Raw genomic sequence first — 17,272 nt, 5'->3', positions numbered from 1 at the left:
TATCATAAGAGACCTTTTACTCCCCCACCAGATGGTAATGAAATTTATGTCAAATCTGCTACATCCACATTTAAAATGTTGACTATACTTTCAACAACAACTAACACAACTCTGGCATAAAATAGTAATTGAATATTCAAATCTTGGATCATTAACTCCTTTGGATGGTTTTACTTTACCAGGCATTCCTAGTTTCTCTGCTGGGTCAAAATAAGGGCACAAATAAGATACTTAAAATATAACTTCATGAAATAGTTTGCAACTACTCCACCACAATGATACAGGAAATAAACAGCTACGTTTCAGAGTTAATTAATGCTAAGCATAGAGCATCAACTAGCATTTGCCATCCTGGATTAAAAAAAAACAAAAAAAACCCACCTTAAATCCCAACAATGTCAAAGGCATCTTAAAAGGATGGAGTTCACTTACTCATTTTCCCCTCTGAACTCTAAAAGTATGAGTAGTTCCAGTTTCTATGTTAGCCTTTTCAGACTGAAAGAGATGGAACTGATTCTAATTGGAATACTCTCAAAATCCTGTCTTTTACTGCTTCAGTCATATCAAGCAGAGACTGCAATGCTTCTCATTACACAGATCTATCTACTTGTAAAATTTACCAAAAAAAAAACCTAAATCACTAAATTCTGAAAAATTAAAAATGGCATTGGTAAAAAAAACACCCAAACAAAATAAGCATTAAAGACTTTCTTTAGCATTGCCTTGTCAATAATCCATTCAAGACAAACCTTTAACTTTACAAATATTGGAACAACTAATTGCCTATTTCCCTTAAATCTGCAGTGTCTATACAGAGCTAGAAAATCATCAAAATTTAGTTTTGTTGTTAAGAAAAGTTTAGTAATATAACTGAAATAAATAACTTTGGCATCTCAGGCAGAAGCTACTGTTCCATAACAGTAAAGAAGTAACAAATGCTTAAACCCAAATTTGAATCCATATTTCTAAAGACTTCTCCCAGGGGTCTTCCCAGAGAACTGCTCAGTCACACCAGTGATTTACTAATCCATCTCAGAGGGATTTCAAATATTTTTTCTTATCATCCTGCCACCATCACAGGAGCCCAAAGCAATGTCATCATCCTTGTCCAGTAATTGTGGAATGACACAAAGGACAGGCCAAGAACAACATCATGTACTGGGCACAGGCAACTTTCTGAATCTTCAGGTTATCACTAATCCCTTCTTTACAACAGGTAACCTTCTCAGGTGGGTGGGCTGAAAAGGTTATCCACACAACAACCTTTGTTTCCCAATAAATTGCCATTAGTTGCCCAAAAGTAAACCAAAAAGTAGTAGGAAGTAGTCATCATTTTGACAGTAACTTCCAAACAGCCTGGAAGAGGTGGAAAAAGTAAGTGCACCTGACTTGTTTACCACATTTCAATAACCTATAAATAGAAAACAGATAAAAGCTGACTTTGCAGCTATAAGTCAATAGGACCAACAGAAACTGAAGCAGCTAAAACCAAAATTAAATACACTATTTGATATTTCACATAAAAAGAAGCCAACAAAAATGACAAATTCCCATAAAGATAGGAAACTATCAACGTAATCGTTTGCATATCACAGCAGAAACAACAACAGGAAATCTCTTTAGTTGTCCTACCTTCTTGAACTGCCTGGAAAGGGTTGTTGCCATCCACAAATGTCACTGAACATGTGATTTTCTCTGTTTGTAAGATTTCATCATTCTGGTTGAGATCAGCTACTGCCATTCGAAAAACTTCCTCATCTTTTTTGGCAGATTCATCAAAAATTGCCCCTGTGGAGGAAAGAAAGAAAAAGAACAAAAAAAATCACATTGCACCTTTCATCTGCAGTATCCCAAAGCATTAATCATAGCACTTAAGACATTTCTTTGCTAGAATATCATCCCTTCCTCACTCCTTAAAAGAACTTCTCTCTATACAGAGCCCAGAAGTTGCTCCACAAGATACAGAATTTTTGCATTCTGACATAATTTAAGACATATATTGAAGCAAAGCATTGATGCCAGCTAGAAATATTGGGGAAAACTAGTTAGGCACAAAGCAAATGACCTGCATAAGAACATGGCTATGAAATGAGAATTGAGTATCTTCCAAAGGTGCCGTTTAATATATTGAATGACTACAGTGGGCTAGGATCTACATTTAACATCGTGTCTACTGACAATTAAGAAACAGAAAGTTCAAACAACATGAGAATAAGCCTAAAAATGTAGCAGCACTGGGAAAACAAGGTAGAATTGACACCCCACAATCAATAGAGAGGTCAGCAGCCAATATAAATTATTTCAAGTGTAATACCTCTAGGATTTTCAAAACAACAATTCCAGCTAATTGTGTGACTCTTGAAGTCAATAAGTGAAATTTAAATTTAAATGGTTAATTAAAATAAGTACTGCCTTTATAAATCTCACAGAAAGTGATTGTTCTGCCTATTTCTTCAAAGCATTTAAGCAGAACATTATAAAGAGGGAACCAATAAACTCAAGAGGATCTAGCCGAGTGAGAGTGACTGACTCTCATTTAGCCAGTTCTTCAGGTGTATTGAAAAAGAATTCTAAAACTAATCCAGAGGTTTTAAGCAGTTTTTCTTTAAACTATAACTTCACTTTTAGCATCACTGATTTCCTATCATTTTACACTAGCTTTTTGTATGAACTATTTATCCAGAGATGGCTCGAAAAGTCCTATGACAAACGCTAGATTGTTTGAAACCTTAAAATCAAGGCTATTAGATTTTCAAGCACCTTTAAAGCTTTCAGTCTCAGGCTGTAGATTAGACAGAAAGGCTGCTTTAAAACCAGACTTTTGAAAACAGTATTTATTTATTCTTGAGTGTCTGTTGCCAGTACAGAACTCAGCTAAGGCAGTAAATGTGTCAAGGCAAACAAAGACAACAGAAAATGCTGATCATTGAAGGTAAGCACCTGTAATCAGAGCTGGAAAGAACTGAAAACTATTCATTTGGAGGAAACAGCTACTTTAAGACAAATAAACTTCATACACAGTATTTCCTGTGTTTTTCCCACTGACCTCTGACACTCATCTCCCTGCCAGCACCACTCATCCTTCATGAGCATCATCTCTTCCTACAGTCTGACCGCTTTGACTCCAGCATTTTCCCTCCTGAAGTTCCTACCATCTGGAACAGCTGTTCCTTACCTCTCCACCTCATTCACCTGTCATCTCTGTGTAAATCTCAGTTGAAAACATTCATTTTTCCCCTTGCCCCCAGTTCCATTTTCCCTTGTTTTATTTATCTCCATAAAGTAAAGTTGCACATGGCCGAGAACACTCTTAGTATGTAAGATGTTACAAACCCTGTCTTCTACACAAAATAGCTATTTGTGGATACATGCAGCATTTAAGGGGAAAAAACTGTGTCCAAGACACATCTTAAAACATGTTTCTTGCCTCTGGAACTCAAACCAAACCTGCACAGGCTTCACTTGGGGGTTACACCCATACTAATAATAAAGACACAGTCCTGCAAATATTTGAAGGAATGATTCTACATGACTACTTAGTAACAAGGGTAAAATTAAGGGGGGAAAAAAGAATTAGAAAATAATTATAGCAATTATTCAAATTCTTTCCCTGTAGAGTAACTCTGCCACAAATGCTATACTGTCAAGTGAACATACAAAGATTTCATGCGCACACAGGGCAGCTGTCGACTGTGCTGCAGAACAGCATGGCAAAAAAAAGATCTTCCAGCCAACACCACAGAGTACAGCTTCTCATTCAACAGATGGGAAATACCATCTTAAGTCTGGCTCGGTCCCCAAAATAACCGAGGTCATTTACTGAGTAAAGGATACAGCAAAGCCCCAAGTAATTACATTTCTTTTGCAGGTGTCTCATAAAAAGCACCTTTGCCCTTCCCCTGGGCAACTGAGGGCTGCTGCCAAGATAATCCTGGACTGGTGAATCCATCCAGGTTCTCAACACATGAACCTTCTTTACAATCTTGTCCTTCTTTCACACTCAGGTATTCCTAATAAACTCCTAAGCTTTTTTCCAGTTTCTCAGCCTGAAAGCAACCATACCTCTGGCAGCACCTGAATGTGTAAGGGACTGGGTTAGATCAAACTCCATGCTGTTTTCACAAATGCTGCTCTTTTTCACTTGAGTACAACACCTCCACCTTTGCTCTGACAACTGCTTATGTTTTTATGGCTCCATATTTCAGACACAAATTTCAACATTTTTCCTATGACCTGTTTTCCTTTAATACTGTATCTGACATTTGAAAGAAATTACCTCATAGAAACAACATCATACATGTTCTAGTGTAGGAGTATCTCCCTAAGAAAAACACATAGATATATAGGTGAACTGCAAAAAAACATAGTTCATGTCCGAGTATCCAAGCAGGAATTTGATTATTTTCCTTTAGAAACTCAGGCCTTATTCATTAGACTATCTAAGTTCTCTACATAAAAATCTTTTTAAGATATAATAAAGATTACAGTGTTCCTTTCAGGAGATGGCAGTGCACAGCAGCACATGCTTTACACTTTCCAAGTGATAAGAGAAATTTTATTACTTAATTGATTTTCAAAATTTAATTTCAGTTGTTACATAAAATTGAAAGCCTAAAAACAAAATCAAGTCAAGCCACAAAATCCCTGAATCATTTAAGAATTGGTACTATTCCCACATATATATAATTTTGTGTCCCTGTTTCAGCTGTTTTTCATGTGTCTATATATCTGTCTATATTACAGAGGGGGGTGGAAGAGATATTACTTTTGATTGTTTTTTAAAAGAAAAGCCATTTCAATGAAAAGATGGAAGGGATTGTTTGGACAGTGCTAACACTGCTGGAATATTCTCCTTTCACTGCCATTTCAGAAATTATCTTCTAGATTACCGGATTGATCTTTCTGATGTGAAAGAGATATATCATAATTTTTACCTCTAGCTCAATATGCAACCCTTACCTTAAGGTTAACTTTAAGGATAACTTAAACACTACGTATGATGTATGATATTTTCTTCCCAAGGCCTGAAGTTTTTATGTGTGTTCTTCAAAATATTGTCATTCAACCAAGTCAACCAACACAAATGAACAAATAAAGGGTATTATACTTTAAAATTACTTCCCTAGTGAGACCTATATGCTCTCTCATTTCTCCATCTAGAACTGGAAATGAGAGAACTGGGATGACCACAAACTTACTTGGAGTACATGAACCTTTTTGGCCATAAGAAAAATTGTTACAGAAAGTAATAACAGCTGAGGAGGAAAGGAAAATTATTTCTATAGATATTTTAAGGCATTCACTCTCTAGAAGAACAATGCAACAACACTACTTACAAAGGGAGCAAGTCTTCAAAATTATACAAAAGTAATGCTGTTCATTTCTCTTCCAGCCCCGATGCTCATCGCAGCTGGAAGTGGCCTCACACTGAACATGTCATTTCTAACTGTGCTCAAGGAGCATTGCCATGATTGCATCGGGAGCCGACATGCTGACACAGCAACCACTCTGCACCAGTTTCCCCCTCCTGTTTTATTAGCATGTCATTACTTCCAGCTCTGTTTCAGAATCTGGATGAGGACAGCACAAACATTCTTTCCTGGCTTTTTAAAAACCCTCAGCACATCAATTATGTCGTGTGGTTTAGCAGGGGATTCTTTGCATTTAACTATCTCTTTTGCACTCAGCCATGCCACCAGAAATCTGTCATTTTAAGTTAACAAAGACCAAATCAGAAAAATTCACAAAAGTTCAGATACCAATAACATCATTAGAATGGCTTTTCAAAGATCCCTGATCTTACTGACCCATACACACACACACAAAAATTGAAATTAGGTATTATCAGCTATTTCTACAGCTATTTGAGCAGTCTTGTGGAATCAGTCCAGAAAACAAAAATGAATGGGAGAGAAACGCATCATGATTTCAAGGATGAAGCAAGAAGATATTTAAACCATTGTTCATCTATCAACTAAGAAAGGACAAAGTCCACTTCTTGAAGTGTTCCTGAGTGCTAAAATTTTATTACATATGAAAGTATGACATTTCTGGATTCAGTGCCCTATATTAGTCTCAGAAAATTAAGTACCTTATTTCAAAGAGCACATGGATTAAATGCCATTGTGAATTGAGGCCACAGTTCAGCTTCAGAACGTTTGATTTTCACCCTCTAACATTGCACACACTGCCCTCACCAATAAAAGCCATATATGCTTTACCCAATAATTTACTATATTCCAGGAATTTTTGGACAGAAAAGGAAGAAAATAGGAAAGTCGACATAGAAACTTTTTGAGTGACTATCTCATGTTCTCAGCAGTTCCTGATTCTATGACAATTCTTTGTGCCACTGATATTGCCAACTTTTCCCAGTGTCTGAATCCAATTCCACTGCGTGTTCTCGACTGCTGCTATTGAATTATTATTCTGAATGAGAAACTTAACAGTGCTGCTGGGAGAAGGATGGCCATGCTGTTAATGCTCAGAATGGGAAGCTGAGAGTTTTGACTTTTCATGGCAAAGCTCATCTGAAATGTCCTTCAGATCTATGAGCTCATGTCCGCAGGTCCAGCTCCCCAATATCAGATAAGGTTAGGAAACATTAATTTCTAGAGGCCTAAAACTGGTATTTGAGATCCTCAGACACAGTGTAGAACCAAATCTCATGTTATTTCTAGGCCACGTGAATGGATTTGGTATAAATATTGCCAACCAGACATTCATTTTTAACTATAGTGGCAAATGTCTGGGTATATTACATCCTATCATGTCTGATTTACAGAATATATGCATGCAGATTTAGATGGCCAATTATGATGGTATAATTGTCAACAACAACAAGAGGGACTGCAGAGGTTATAGAGAGGGGCTGCAGTAATGTAGGAATTTAGGAGGTCACACACAGAGACCTTGCCTTGCACATGCAGCTCCCATTATCATGGTTTTCAGCATGCACTCATACAACTGGACCCTAAATTTCATTGTGACACATTTAGAGCTGCTGTTCAGCTTCTCTATTGACCAACAGGCAGCTGAGTATGTGCAATCACATCTTGATTTAGTCAATGGAGTGAAAACAGCACGCTTTGCCTTTGTCTTTTAAGCAGATTAAGTTTTAGAAACAGCACAGCAAGCTTCATTTTGTCATTGCAGTATAAAGGCAGTTGAACTCCTCCACCCCCTGTGTCAGGAGGCAGCTCCCAGCAGATGTGTCCTGAGCCACCTCGCACGTCGGGCTGCGGCTGCCGAGCACAGCGCAGGGCTGGGTCCCGCGCCCTGCGGTCCCTGGGGACCACGGCTGCCTCGCCCGGGGCCAGCGAGGGGCTTCAGCTCAGGGCACAGCCAATCCCACGCATCTGGAACCATCAGCCTCATGTGTTTGCTCCCCAGAGCCCCCCTGCCCTGCACCACAGGGATCTTAGCACCAGAGCGCATCTAGGTCAAGCTGAAATTTTTGAGGACGCTACTTGTTTGTTCGTTTTAATTTTTCAAGACTTTGACAGCTCCCATGATGATGTTAAAGGAGACAGCAGGGTAGGCTGAGGAGCACCTGCACCATCTCCTTCTGCAGAGAACCTCATGTCTCCGTGCCCACCAAACTGTAAAGGTAAGATTTGTCTTTCTACTTCCTCTCTTATTTTAACAAGCACAAGAAAGACATGGAGCTACATATTAGCATATGCTTTCAACTATTTATCAGCAGACATATAAAAGAAAATTAAAGCAATCACCTTAAGAGAGTGTATTTGCTAGCACTAAATCTACAGATATGTATGGAAGTTCTGCTTGTTACTTTTAGCAACACAGATGAGACCATAAAAACTTCCTTAACAGGTTCTTGATTACCACTGACACAAGACTGATCAACTAAGATAAGCATCAGGCCTACTGTCATTTTTTAAATAGACTTTTATAAAGGTCTGCTTCTGATAGAGAAGACTGGATATTTCCCCAGACCATAAGCAATGCCTATTTTCCTGAGAGACTGCACACTACAGATGCCTGCATACACATCCCTGCTACCTCCAGAAAGAATTCCTTAAATAACAACAACTGTATTCATTTTTCATGTAATGGGAAAAAAAAACCACACAACCTAGCAGCAAAATTATTAAATACAAGGCCCACACCTAATCAGAATATGTGAAAAAAACCCACACAGTCCATTTCTGCTCCTTTTAAAAGCACTTCATCCATTCTCAGATGAGCGATATGACTGGAATATCACAAAAGTGATAAAGCAACTCCTTCCCTTGATTGTTTTCATTTTCTAATTTGAAATATTTGAAACAGAGTTGGATGAGGAATTTTACAGGTGTCTCAATCTGGCAAATTGCTAGAGGCAATGTCTGCTTGAAATACACAGCAAGTCAGAAAAGTGCAGCTATCATCTAAATACAGAAAAGTCTCTCCATTCTTCTGCCAAAACATGTTTTTTTTTTAATGCACCTACCTCAAGTAACACAACCAAGACTGTTGCTTGGCTTTGAAAACTGTTATTTGTTTTAAATTATTTGACTTCAGGGGTGTATGCACTGTATTACACCTTCTCTTTTTTTTCATCTCTGGACTACACCAACCAAGCTTTGGAAGAATGGTGGCTTGACAGGTTGACAAATTAAATGAATACTCCACTTTTTAAGCATTTCTGAACATATTTACATGCAGTGAGACCCAATGCTTCAAGTATTGTGCATCAAACCTATAAATTATAAGGTGATACTGAATTTCTAGGTAAGGTGGGTCACAAGCCCAAAGGTATAGAATCAATTGTCCTTGCACTTCCTTAATTTAATTGTAACATGATTGAAGGTGGTCTGGGGTCAGTTCATCTGCACACACTAGGTACTACAGCTCTGTGGAGCCCAGGAAATATTGAAAATTACAGCTCAGTTTGCAATACCAGAATGCACACTGGATTTTTTTTCCTGTTTAATTCTACAACAACATTGTCGATACACATCAGTGTCATTGGGAATTATGTTCACATTTGGAAAGAACAGACTCTAAGATCTTATCCTCCCTATTTACACTGTCTGTCAAGCACATATGCACAAGCACGAACTCCTTCCAATCACCATTGAATTATTTTAAGCTCATCCTGACAGATATTTCTAATTGTTCTCAAGTTCTAAACCATCATTTTACACTTATATTTAATGTAGCAAATGGTACAATTTGTCAAAATCATCTGCTGAATCTTGTTAATCTCATTTTAAAAACAGCTGTCATTTGCCAGTCCCTTTTCTGATGTGTTATTGTTGGCTACCAAGTACAAAAAAGAGGAATACAGAGGGAGAAGAAGGCAAAACATTGTGGTCCTACCAAGAAATGCACTTCATAGGATATCATGAATTAGAAGGGACCCACAAGGATCAAAGTTCAACTCCTGGCCTAGCATGGGCTAGCCCCAAAAATTACTTCATGAGTCATCTATTTTGATGCATTTTTTCCTATGCAACATACAATCAACAGCATCTTAAGAGGCAATTCTAGAAAATCTCCAGGTAAGTAATCAAGTCCCTCTTCAATTGCTTGATATTCTCATTAACATAAGGGGTTCCTCAAGCAGAAAAGGAATGTAAAAACTACTATATCAAATAAATAACAATTGACATACACCTCGTTTTTTCTTTTTAAGAGCTAACTAATTGATTGTACAAACTGCAGAGCCACAAAGAATTTTTTCCTGCAGATTGCAAAGTGCTGCACAAGCACCTGCTGGAGCATTGGAGACCGCTAACTACATCTGTAAATGCAGCAGGGCACAGTATTATCACCATATAAACAATAAATTTTATACACAATGTACCTTTCATAGCATAAGAATTAAGATATCTTCTGTGCACTGTTCCACTCTAAACTTGATGTAGTGATTAACTACAGTGATAATATCTTCACATTCATTATGCAACAAATGAGCTGATAATAATGAGAAGCTCTTCATGTTTTCTATCATATCCATAACTATCAAGTTAGCGTCTAGCTGTGAAAAGCATCTGGTTTGGTAGATAGACTTTCCATATTATTAATACCCCATATAGAAACTTAATGTGATGATCATAAATTTACTGAATAATATCCACAGTCTTGAAAAAGTAATCTTAGAAAACAACCTTATAATGTATTTTCAAGGCTTGTTTAATTGCTGGTTTAGAACCAGAGCAAGCACTGATTTGCTGAACTATTTCATCATTTTTCTTAGCCCCTACCTGTTAACAGAAGAACACCTCACAAACTTCAACAAGGATGACTGCATCCCCCAAAAAAATTATCCTAAACAGTTGTTAAGCGTTTGTCATTACCTATTGTCTTCCACTCTGATACTTGCTGCTCTGCCTGCATGTGCAATTCTGTGTTGCAGCACATGCCACAGCTGAGACAGCCAAGATACACAGATACAATTCCAGAAGGCTTCAACCCATACAGAGTAACATCCCACCACTTCAGAAGGCCACAAGAATCTGCCCTTCTTGTCCTTCAGCCCAGCCTTTTATCCCCTCATGTCCATGCACTGCCCCTGTGTGCCCTCTGCTGCCTTTGGTGATGGGTCAGTGCCCCTGGGCACCCCATGGCTCATTGCTGTCAGTGCTGCTCACCTGCCGCTCACAGCTGCACCCACTGGGGATGAGGCTGGGCCAGCCCCACCCCAATTACCACTAACTGTGTACCTACAATTCTGCTTTGTGATTTTTGAAAGAAGCTACTGCTTTAATTAATCAAATGATGCAGACTACTACTAGGTAGAGATGGAGAGAAAGCTGCTGCCAAACCATTTCTTTTATGGCATGAGGCAGCTGCAGCACCTCACTCCTGTAGCAGCCGAACTTAGTGGAGAAGAATGAGATTCCCAATATGCTGGAGATGTTGCTAAAACGCAAACATATGCCTGTGTACACACACACAGACGTGAAAGTGTAAAGACTGGCGCGTGAGGTTTTTCTGGAGGGCATTTTTCTGTTTTTCCCTTCCTATTTCACAAGCCTTTTGCTGCAAATGGTTTAATCATTTCAAGGAGTACAGAAACCTGGTTTACAACACTTAGTTACAGGTGTTGACACTAAAGATTGCCATTGGGAGGGTATTGACAGGAATAAGAGACTATTTCTGGAGTACCACACAAGGTATAACTTCAGCCTCCTATTGCCTCTAAAAAATAATACAAAGGTGCTGAGTCATCATGCCACAGACTCACAGAATTGTTTGGGTTGGGAGGGACATTTAAAGACCATGGGCAGGGACACTTTTAACCTGATCATGCCGTTAAAACCCCCATCCAAGCCAACCCTGATGACGTTCAGTGATGGAGCATGCACAACTTCTCTGCGTATCACAGAGAGGTACAGACAGATGACCTTTAAATATATTGCTTATAAAAATCTATCCAATATAATATGCACTGATATGAATGCCATGGTTAAGAATTAAATAACACAGGGAAGAAAGCAGTAATGAGAAACTGTTTTATGAGCCCTACTGAATATGTAAAGGCAGACTCTGAAAATCATCCTTTCCTTAAACAGCTTTTCTATTCTTCTGGAGGAGAGACATTCAGCAAATTTACAGACAAACATTATATTGGAATGGAAATGGGATCAACCAAACAAATTAGTCCATTTTCTTGCAAGACAGGACAGGACTGTCTTGTAGAGGGCAATTTAAATTACAGTTGAAAATTAACATATGTAACTTCTTTCATTCGTATTTCAGAAACAAAAACAAATCTGGAAGCAATCTGTTTCCAATTTCAACACAAAACCCACATCCAAAATTTCCCCAAGAAATAGACACTTTCCAAAGAATGGTACAAATACCCTGTTTCTAAAAACACAGTTTTTTTCTTACTCCCCAGTACAGATTTCGCTGAACTAGTGCTACTCCCCGTAATCATAACTTCTTTTTAATTTTAACATTTCAGAAAAAGGACAACCCATGTGGCTCTGAAATTCTCTCTAAGTATTCAGGACTATAGGCTCAATGTGCCTTCATGATGGAGGATGCTGAATACTTAAAGTCTTTATCACTTCCTATAGAAGATGGTGCCATATCATCTTTGTACTTCTTATTCAAGTCTGACAGAATATTTTCTACTTTCTCAATGCATCATTTCCATGTGTGTATAAAAAATAGACTCTCAGAAAATCTCTCAGACAAGCTGACAAAATTTTTATCTCAAAAATTTCACCCAATAAATTATTGTAATGATGTTTCCATTTTAAAACAGTCAAAATAAGAAGTGGAGAGTAAGAAAAGGTTAATGTCATCCCACATGAGACATGTTAGAATATGACCAAAAAGTCCTGCTTTAAATTTCTTCAACACTCTGCTGCAATTTAATTCACTCATTGTTTCAATAACCCTACAATTCTTCAGAAACACAAAGCTCTTGGAAAATTCACTGTCTTATGAAATGCGTGTGAATTTGCATTTCCCAAAGGCTCACTGCAAGTCAATTAAAAGCTCAAGTTCTGCTAAAGAGTAGTTTCCAGGGTGCTATAAAATTGTGTACTTTTTTTTTAAGCAAGAGAGAAATTCTGATTTTAAGACAGAGACTCTGAAAAACGAAGAACACGTGTTTCTTCCATTGCCTTCTATAATGTAAGCCTCCAGGTCCACAGCTGGAATAAAGTTTCATCTCCCCAAGATCACAAATACTTTTGAGAAACTAGCCCTAGCATTAGATTTTTTTTTTTAAATGTGACCTAGAACTATGTGTTTGGTTTAAGTTATCACCTGTCAAGAACAACTTATAAAAAGCCATATGCAAGTGAATAATTACTTTCCCATTTTAGAGATTAAGTAATATTAAGCAGATGTGGAGTGACTTGCTCAGACACTCCATAATTAGTTGCCTGTCAAAATTAGAAGAATCTAATAAAAACCTGATTATTCAAAGTACCTATCTTTATTTCTGTCACTTAACACATATAATCTTGGAACACTGATATTAAAATAACAGTAAGTATGCTATTATTATTGCTCCCAGTATATCAGAAAATTTCACTGGAAAAGAGATTTAGTTTGGGTTTTTTTGTGGTTGGAGAGTTGAAGCAGAGAGGTTGTAGGTTTTGGGTTGTGTTCTTGGTTTGGATTTTTGTTGGGTTTTTTTTGTACTGATGTGGCTCTAAACTTAATGTGACAAAAATGTGTTTAATGCCTTCAAAATCAAAATCATTCTAACTTGAAGAGACTTGAAGTCAAATAACTTAGGCAAAGGCTGTCTTAAATTTTAAGGCCTATTTTAAATCAGGAAAAAAATGCAAACCAGAGAGTGGCAAAAGAAAATAAGACTAAATTAAACAGAAAAAAATATCAAAACAAAACAAACAAAAAAAAAACTACAAGAAAAAATGGTGTCATTAACTATAGTTAAATTTGAACATGCAATTTTGAGACTTGAACATGAATAAAAAAATTCCAGAAGTGACACTTATGGAGGTATCAAATTTGTTCTTGTTGCTGCATGATCTCTACTGATCAATTTAAGTTTGTGAGGAGCCAGCCAAAGAGAGAGAAGCATTTTGACAGCAGCCAGTTGCAGGCAGCAGATCATTTTGAGAAAATTTTCTTATTTATCATAGAATGACTATGTTGAAGGAGACCTTAAAGATTATTGAGTCCAGCCCATGCCCTAACACCTCAACTAAACCACGGCACCAAGTGCCACGTACAATCTTTTTCTAAACACATCCAAGCATGGTGACCCCATTACCTCCCTGGGCAGACAATTCCAGTACTTGATCACTCTGTCTGTAAAAAAACTTTCCTAATATCCAACCCATATTTCCCTTGGTGCAACTTAAGACTGTGTTCACTGGTTCTGTCTGTTTTGCATTTACAAAAGAGGTAAAAAGGGAACAAGAAAACTTCCACCATAATAATAATTAGAAAAAAAAAAGTTCTCTCTTTAATAAAACATTAATATAATCTGAAATAATTCCAGCTACTAACTTTCTGGGAACCAAGATCTAGGTTTTGTTTTCCTCTAGTCAGGAGAACAGTACCTGTAAAAAATGTGCATCCTATTTTCTGTCACCAGTGATAAGCACCTCAGTAATAAACAGGGAAACCCAGGGAAAGAAGAATAAGCTTCCTACTCTTCATGTAATCATTTTTAGTATCAGCAATTTGCCCACCTCACTAGTTGAGGAAAAAATGTTTTTTATTATCTACTTTGCAACTTTGAGAGAACAACCCCAGTAGTCACTGTAATATGAATATTAAAGCAAATTAGGAAATTATTTTACAAAGCAGAAGGACATGTAACATTCAAGCCTAGAACCTAAATTCTGCTCTCCTCAGCATTTAAATACTTCAGTAGATATATTTAGTTAGATTTTTCAGTCACTTCTGCCCTAATCAAGTCCTTTTATGGTTTGGAAAAAGATGAAGAAACTTAGCTCACATTGACTTTGCCTACAAGTCTGTCACATGGCTAGACATAAAGCTTAAAAATTTGTCTACAGGTTTTGAATCTCATTATTAACATATCACTTAATTATTACAGGACCATTTTAATTGGTTAGTACTGTATTATTACCAATTACTACAGAATACTTAGAGTATATTGTGGCACATATTATCTGGGAAAACGTGTAATTAATTTGTCAAATTACTCCACAAGACTACACCAGAATTCTACCTAACATAAATGCTTTTGCACCTATAACTCCTGGTACTCAAATTCCTCACCAGAGACTAGAAAAAACCCTGCAAAATTAAGCACTGATACAGGGATTCCCCAGCAGACTGTGCCAAACACAACTTGTTTCTTAGAAGATTTTTTTTAAAACTCTCTCTCTCTAGTTGGCCTCTTTCCAAGCAAGAAGAGAGTATCTAAATATTCTGTATTTAATAGTAATGGAAAAGGCATTTCTAGGAATTAGATCTCAGCTACAGGCATGATTCCTAATTCTTCATTTTTAAAAGCAAGTACAACTTTACTGAGGTCATGATTTTCCATGCTAGATCATCACAGTACTATAATTTACACTTTATAACAAAGTAGAACTAGTGCAAGATAAAATTTCTGAGAAAGAGGAAAACTGCAGTGCCCAGGATTTAACAATTATGTACATTTTGTATAACAACACAGCATGTATACTTAACTAGCCCTTAATAAAGGGTAAAAGTAGTTGAGGAAATGGGACCACAGCAAGATCTCTTTGATATCCTCTGTTCCAGACAAAACGTAATGCAAGTCTGTAGTCACTTATGCAGCTCTAAAATCAAATTGTAGGTCGCAATCCACATTTTCATGAACAAAATTCAACTTCTTTCCACTTGAGGGAAAAAAATTCAAACCTCCAAACCATTTAATATTTTACAAAGAAAAAGTATTATTCATCAACTTGACAGGGCAACCAAGAGGTATTTCCCTGATTCTGAGATCTTAGAGGATTTTCTTTCAGTAGCACCTTTTTTGCCTCTAGTCATCCCAGTGAGCCATCTCCTCATGGTTTCTTTTACAGCTTGAAGAAAAATAAGCCTTGCAAAACATCTTACCACTCATACATAAGCATTTCCACTTTTCCTTTCCCCCCACCTCTTTTTTACCCACAGAGGTAATATAATTTTTCTCTTAGTCTTAGAAATAGAACGTCAAAAAAAGATTTCTTGAAGCATAAGGTAAAATGTACATCAGACATTACCCTACTCACATTGCTCTTCTCATCGCTCCTTCACTTTCATGGGATTTATATCAATAAACTTTGCAGCAGATGTGTTTATAGCACTGGTAAAGATGTTTTTACTGTCCAGAAAGTAACTCAAAGTTCCAGGATGCTGCAGTCATAGCTGGAACATTTTCATGGGACATGGTTTAAACTCCTGAGAAGGAATAAAACTGAGCAGATGTCTTCAGCACTTCTTACAAGTTCTTTGACAATGTCCTAGAATACCAAAGGAAATACCAGGAGCATTCCTTATGGCTCTATTATTATTCCATATGCCATTAGGAACCTCATTCTACTGTGTTTCATAAGTAAGGGAGCTCACACCTCTACCTCCTGTGGAAGATTCAGGGCTGCATATCCCATAGGACTTCCATACTATACTTCTCTGCTTCCCTCAGCTCAGGAAACAGACAGGTTTGAAAGCACATCTTTGTCATCAGCTATGCTTACAGAAGGCTGATATATTCTGGCTGAAGTTTCAGCTTTCCTCTTTGTTTATCTCAGAACAAACAAATAAAGCACACATATGCAGCCACTTCTGTGTTTGAGATCTACCCCCAGTAGCAGATACATGTCTGGTGCCTGGGTAACTTCTTGACCTGTTTGCTACATAAAGCTATTCCGCCTTACATAAACTGGTTTGGGAATAATTACCTGTCCTCAGAGGACTGTAGTTTCTCTTTCTGCTTCTTATCTCTCTCTTTCTGAATATATAAAGAAAATGGGGAAGATGACTGTTATTCAAGCTTGAAGATGCATGACTTATCTCACTTCACTAGTTTAAAAAAAAATCCTTCAATACTATTTCATGTAAGCTATAAGGGAAGTCCCCTTTGCTAGCTATGCAGGGAATACAAATAAAAACATCACTCTAAAAGGTCACATTGTTGTATTTGCAGTCTGCAATAAGGCACCCTGCATTATATGAAATTCATGGAACCTTTGATTAAAAAATGAAAATGCATATAACAAGCTCACAGAAGGGGAACACTGTATAGAATTATCATCTCATGCATATACACTCTCTGAAAGAAAGTGAAGAAGCAAAAGAACATGATTTCCCAAAGAGAAATGGCACATCACATATTTTAAGCCAAGACAGAGCCTTCTTAAAGTGTAATAAAAATTGGTCAGGTAGAAGTCATTTGGGTTTATAAGCTCTATCCTATAATGCATAAGGATGATAAGGCTAACAAAGACTAACTATTCCATTACAATTCTTCAGTGGTAGCATATATAGTCCATTATGTATGAATCTACATCTCAAGCTTCATTTTTCAAAGATGGTTATAGACCCAAAGGACAAAGACTCCAAAGTAAAAAAGCAGCACATCTCAAAAAGCCTTGTGGAGTCAGTTCTGCTTTTTAAAGTAAACACTTATGTTAGTGAGTCATTATAAAACCTTAAGATTGACACCTAAGTTTCCACAAATAAAATCTTCCAACTTCCTCTTCCATATGACTGCAGAAGAGTTTACCATATTACAAATATAGATTTGCATATTACTTGCCTCTTTTTTTTCACATGTTCATTTTATATTAGGTTATTCTATTCTCAGAAATATGCAGAAGAGTTAGAGAGAATTCCAGAAAAT

The 17,272-nt window shown here is 37.2% G+C and overlaps 1 protein-coding gene across 12 annotated transcripts in view; it reads right to left on the bottom strand.

The window, feature by feature from the left end:
* The window catches only part of GRID2 (glutamate ionotropic receptor delta type subunit 2), an 809,145-nt gene that overhangs the window by 537,210 nt on the left and 254,663 nt on the right, over positions 1 to 17,272 (bottom strand). For 11 of the 12 annotated variants that reach the window (XM_064416952.1, XM_064416954.1, XM_064416953.1 and 8 more), the window contains one exon: positions 1,633 to 1,788. In XM_064416952.1, the coding sequence (XP_064273022.1) occupies positions 1,633 to 1,788 (156 nt within the window). Of the gene's footprint in view, positions 1 to 1,632; positions 1,789 to 15,662; positions 15,894 to 16,331; positions 16,382 to 17,272 lie in introns of all 12 variants that reach the window. The other variant, XM_064416958.1, reaches the window with a different exon arrangement.

This window comes from Passer domesticus, chromosome 4 (assembly GCF_036417665.1).
Source record: "Passer domesticus isolate bPasDom1 chromosome 4, bPasDom1.hap1, whole genome shotgun sequence".
Classification (NCBI taxonomy): Eukaryota; Metazoa; Chordata; class Aves; order Passeriformes; family Passeridae; genus Passer; species Passer domesticus.
The sequence above is the reverse complement of the archived record's forward strand: the minus strand, read 5'-3'. Positions and strand labels throughout refer to the sequence as shown.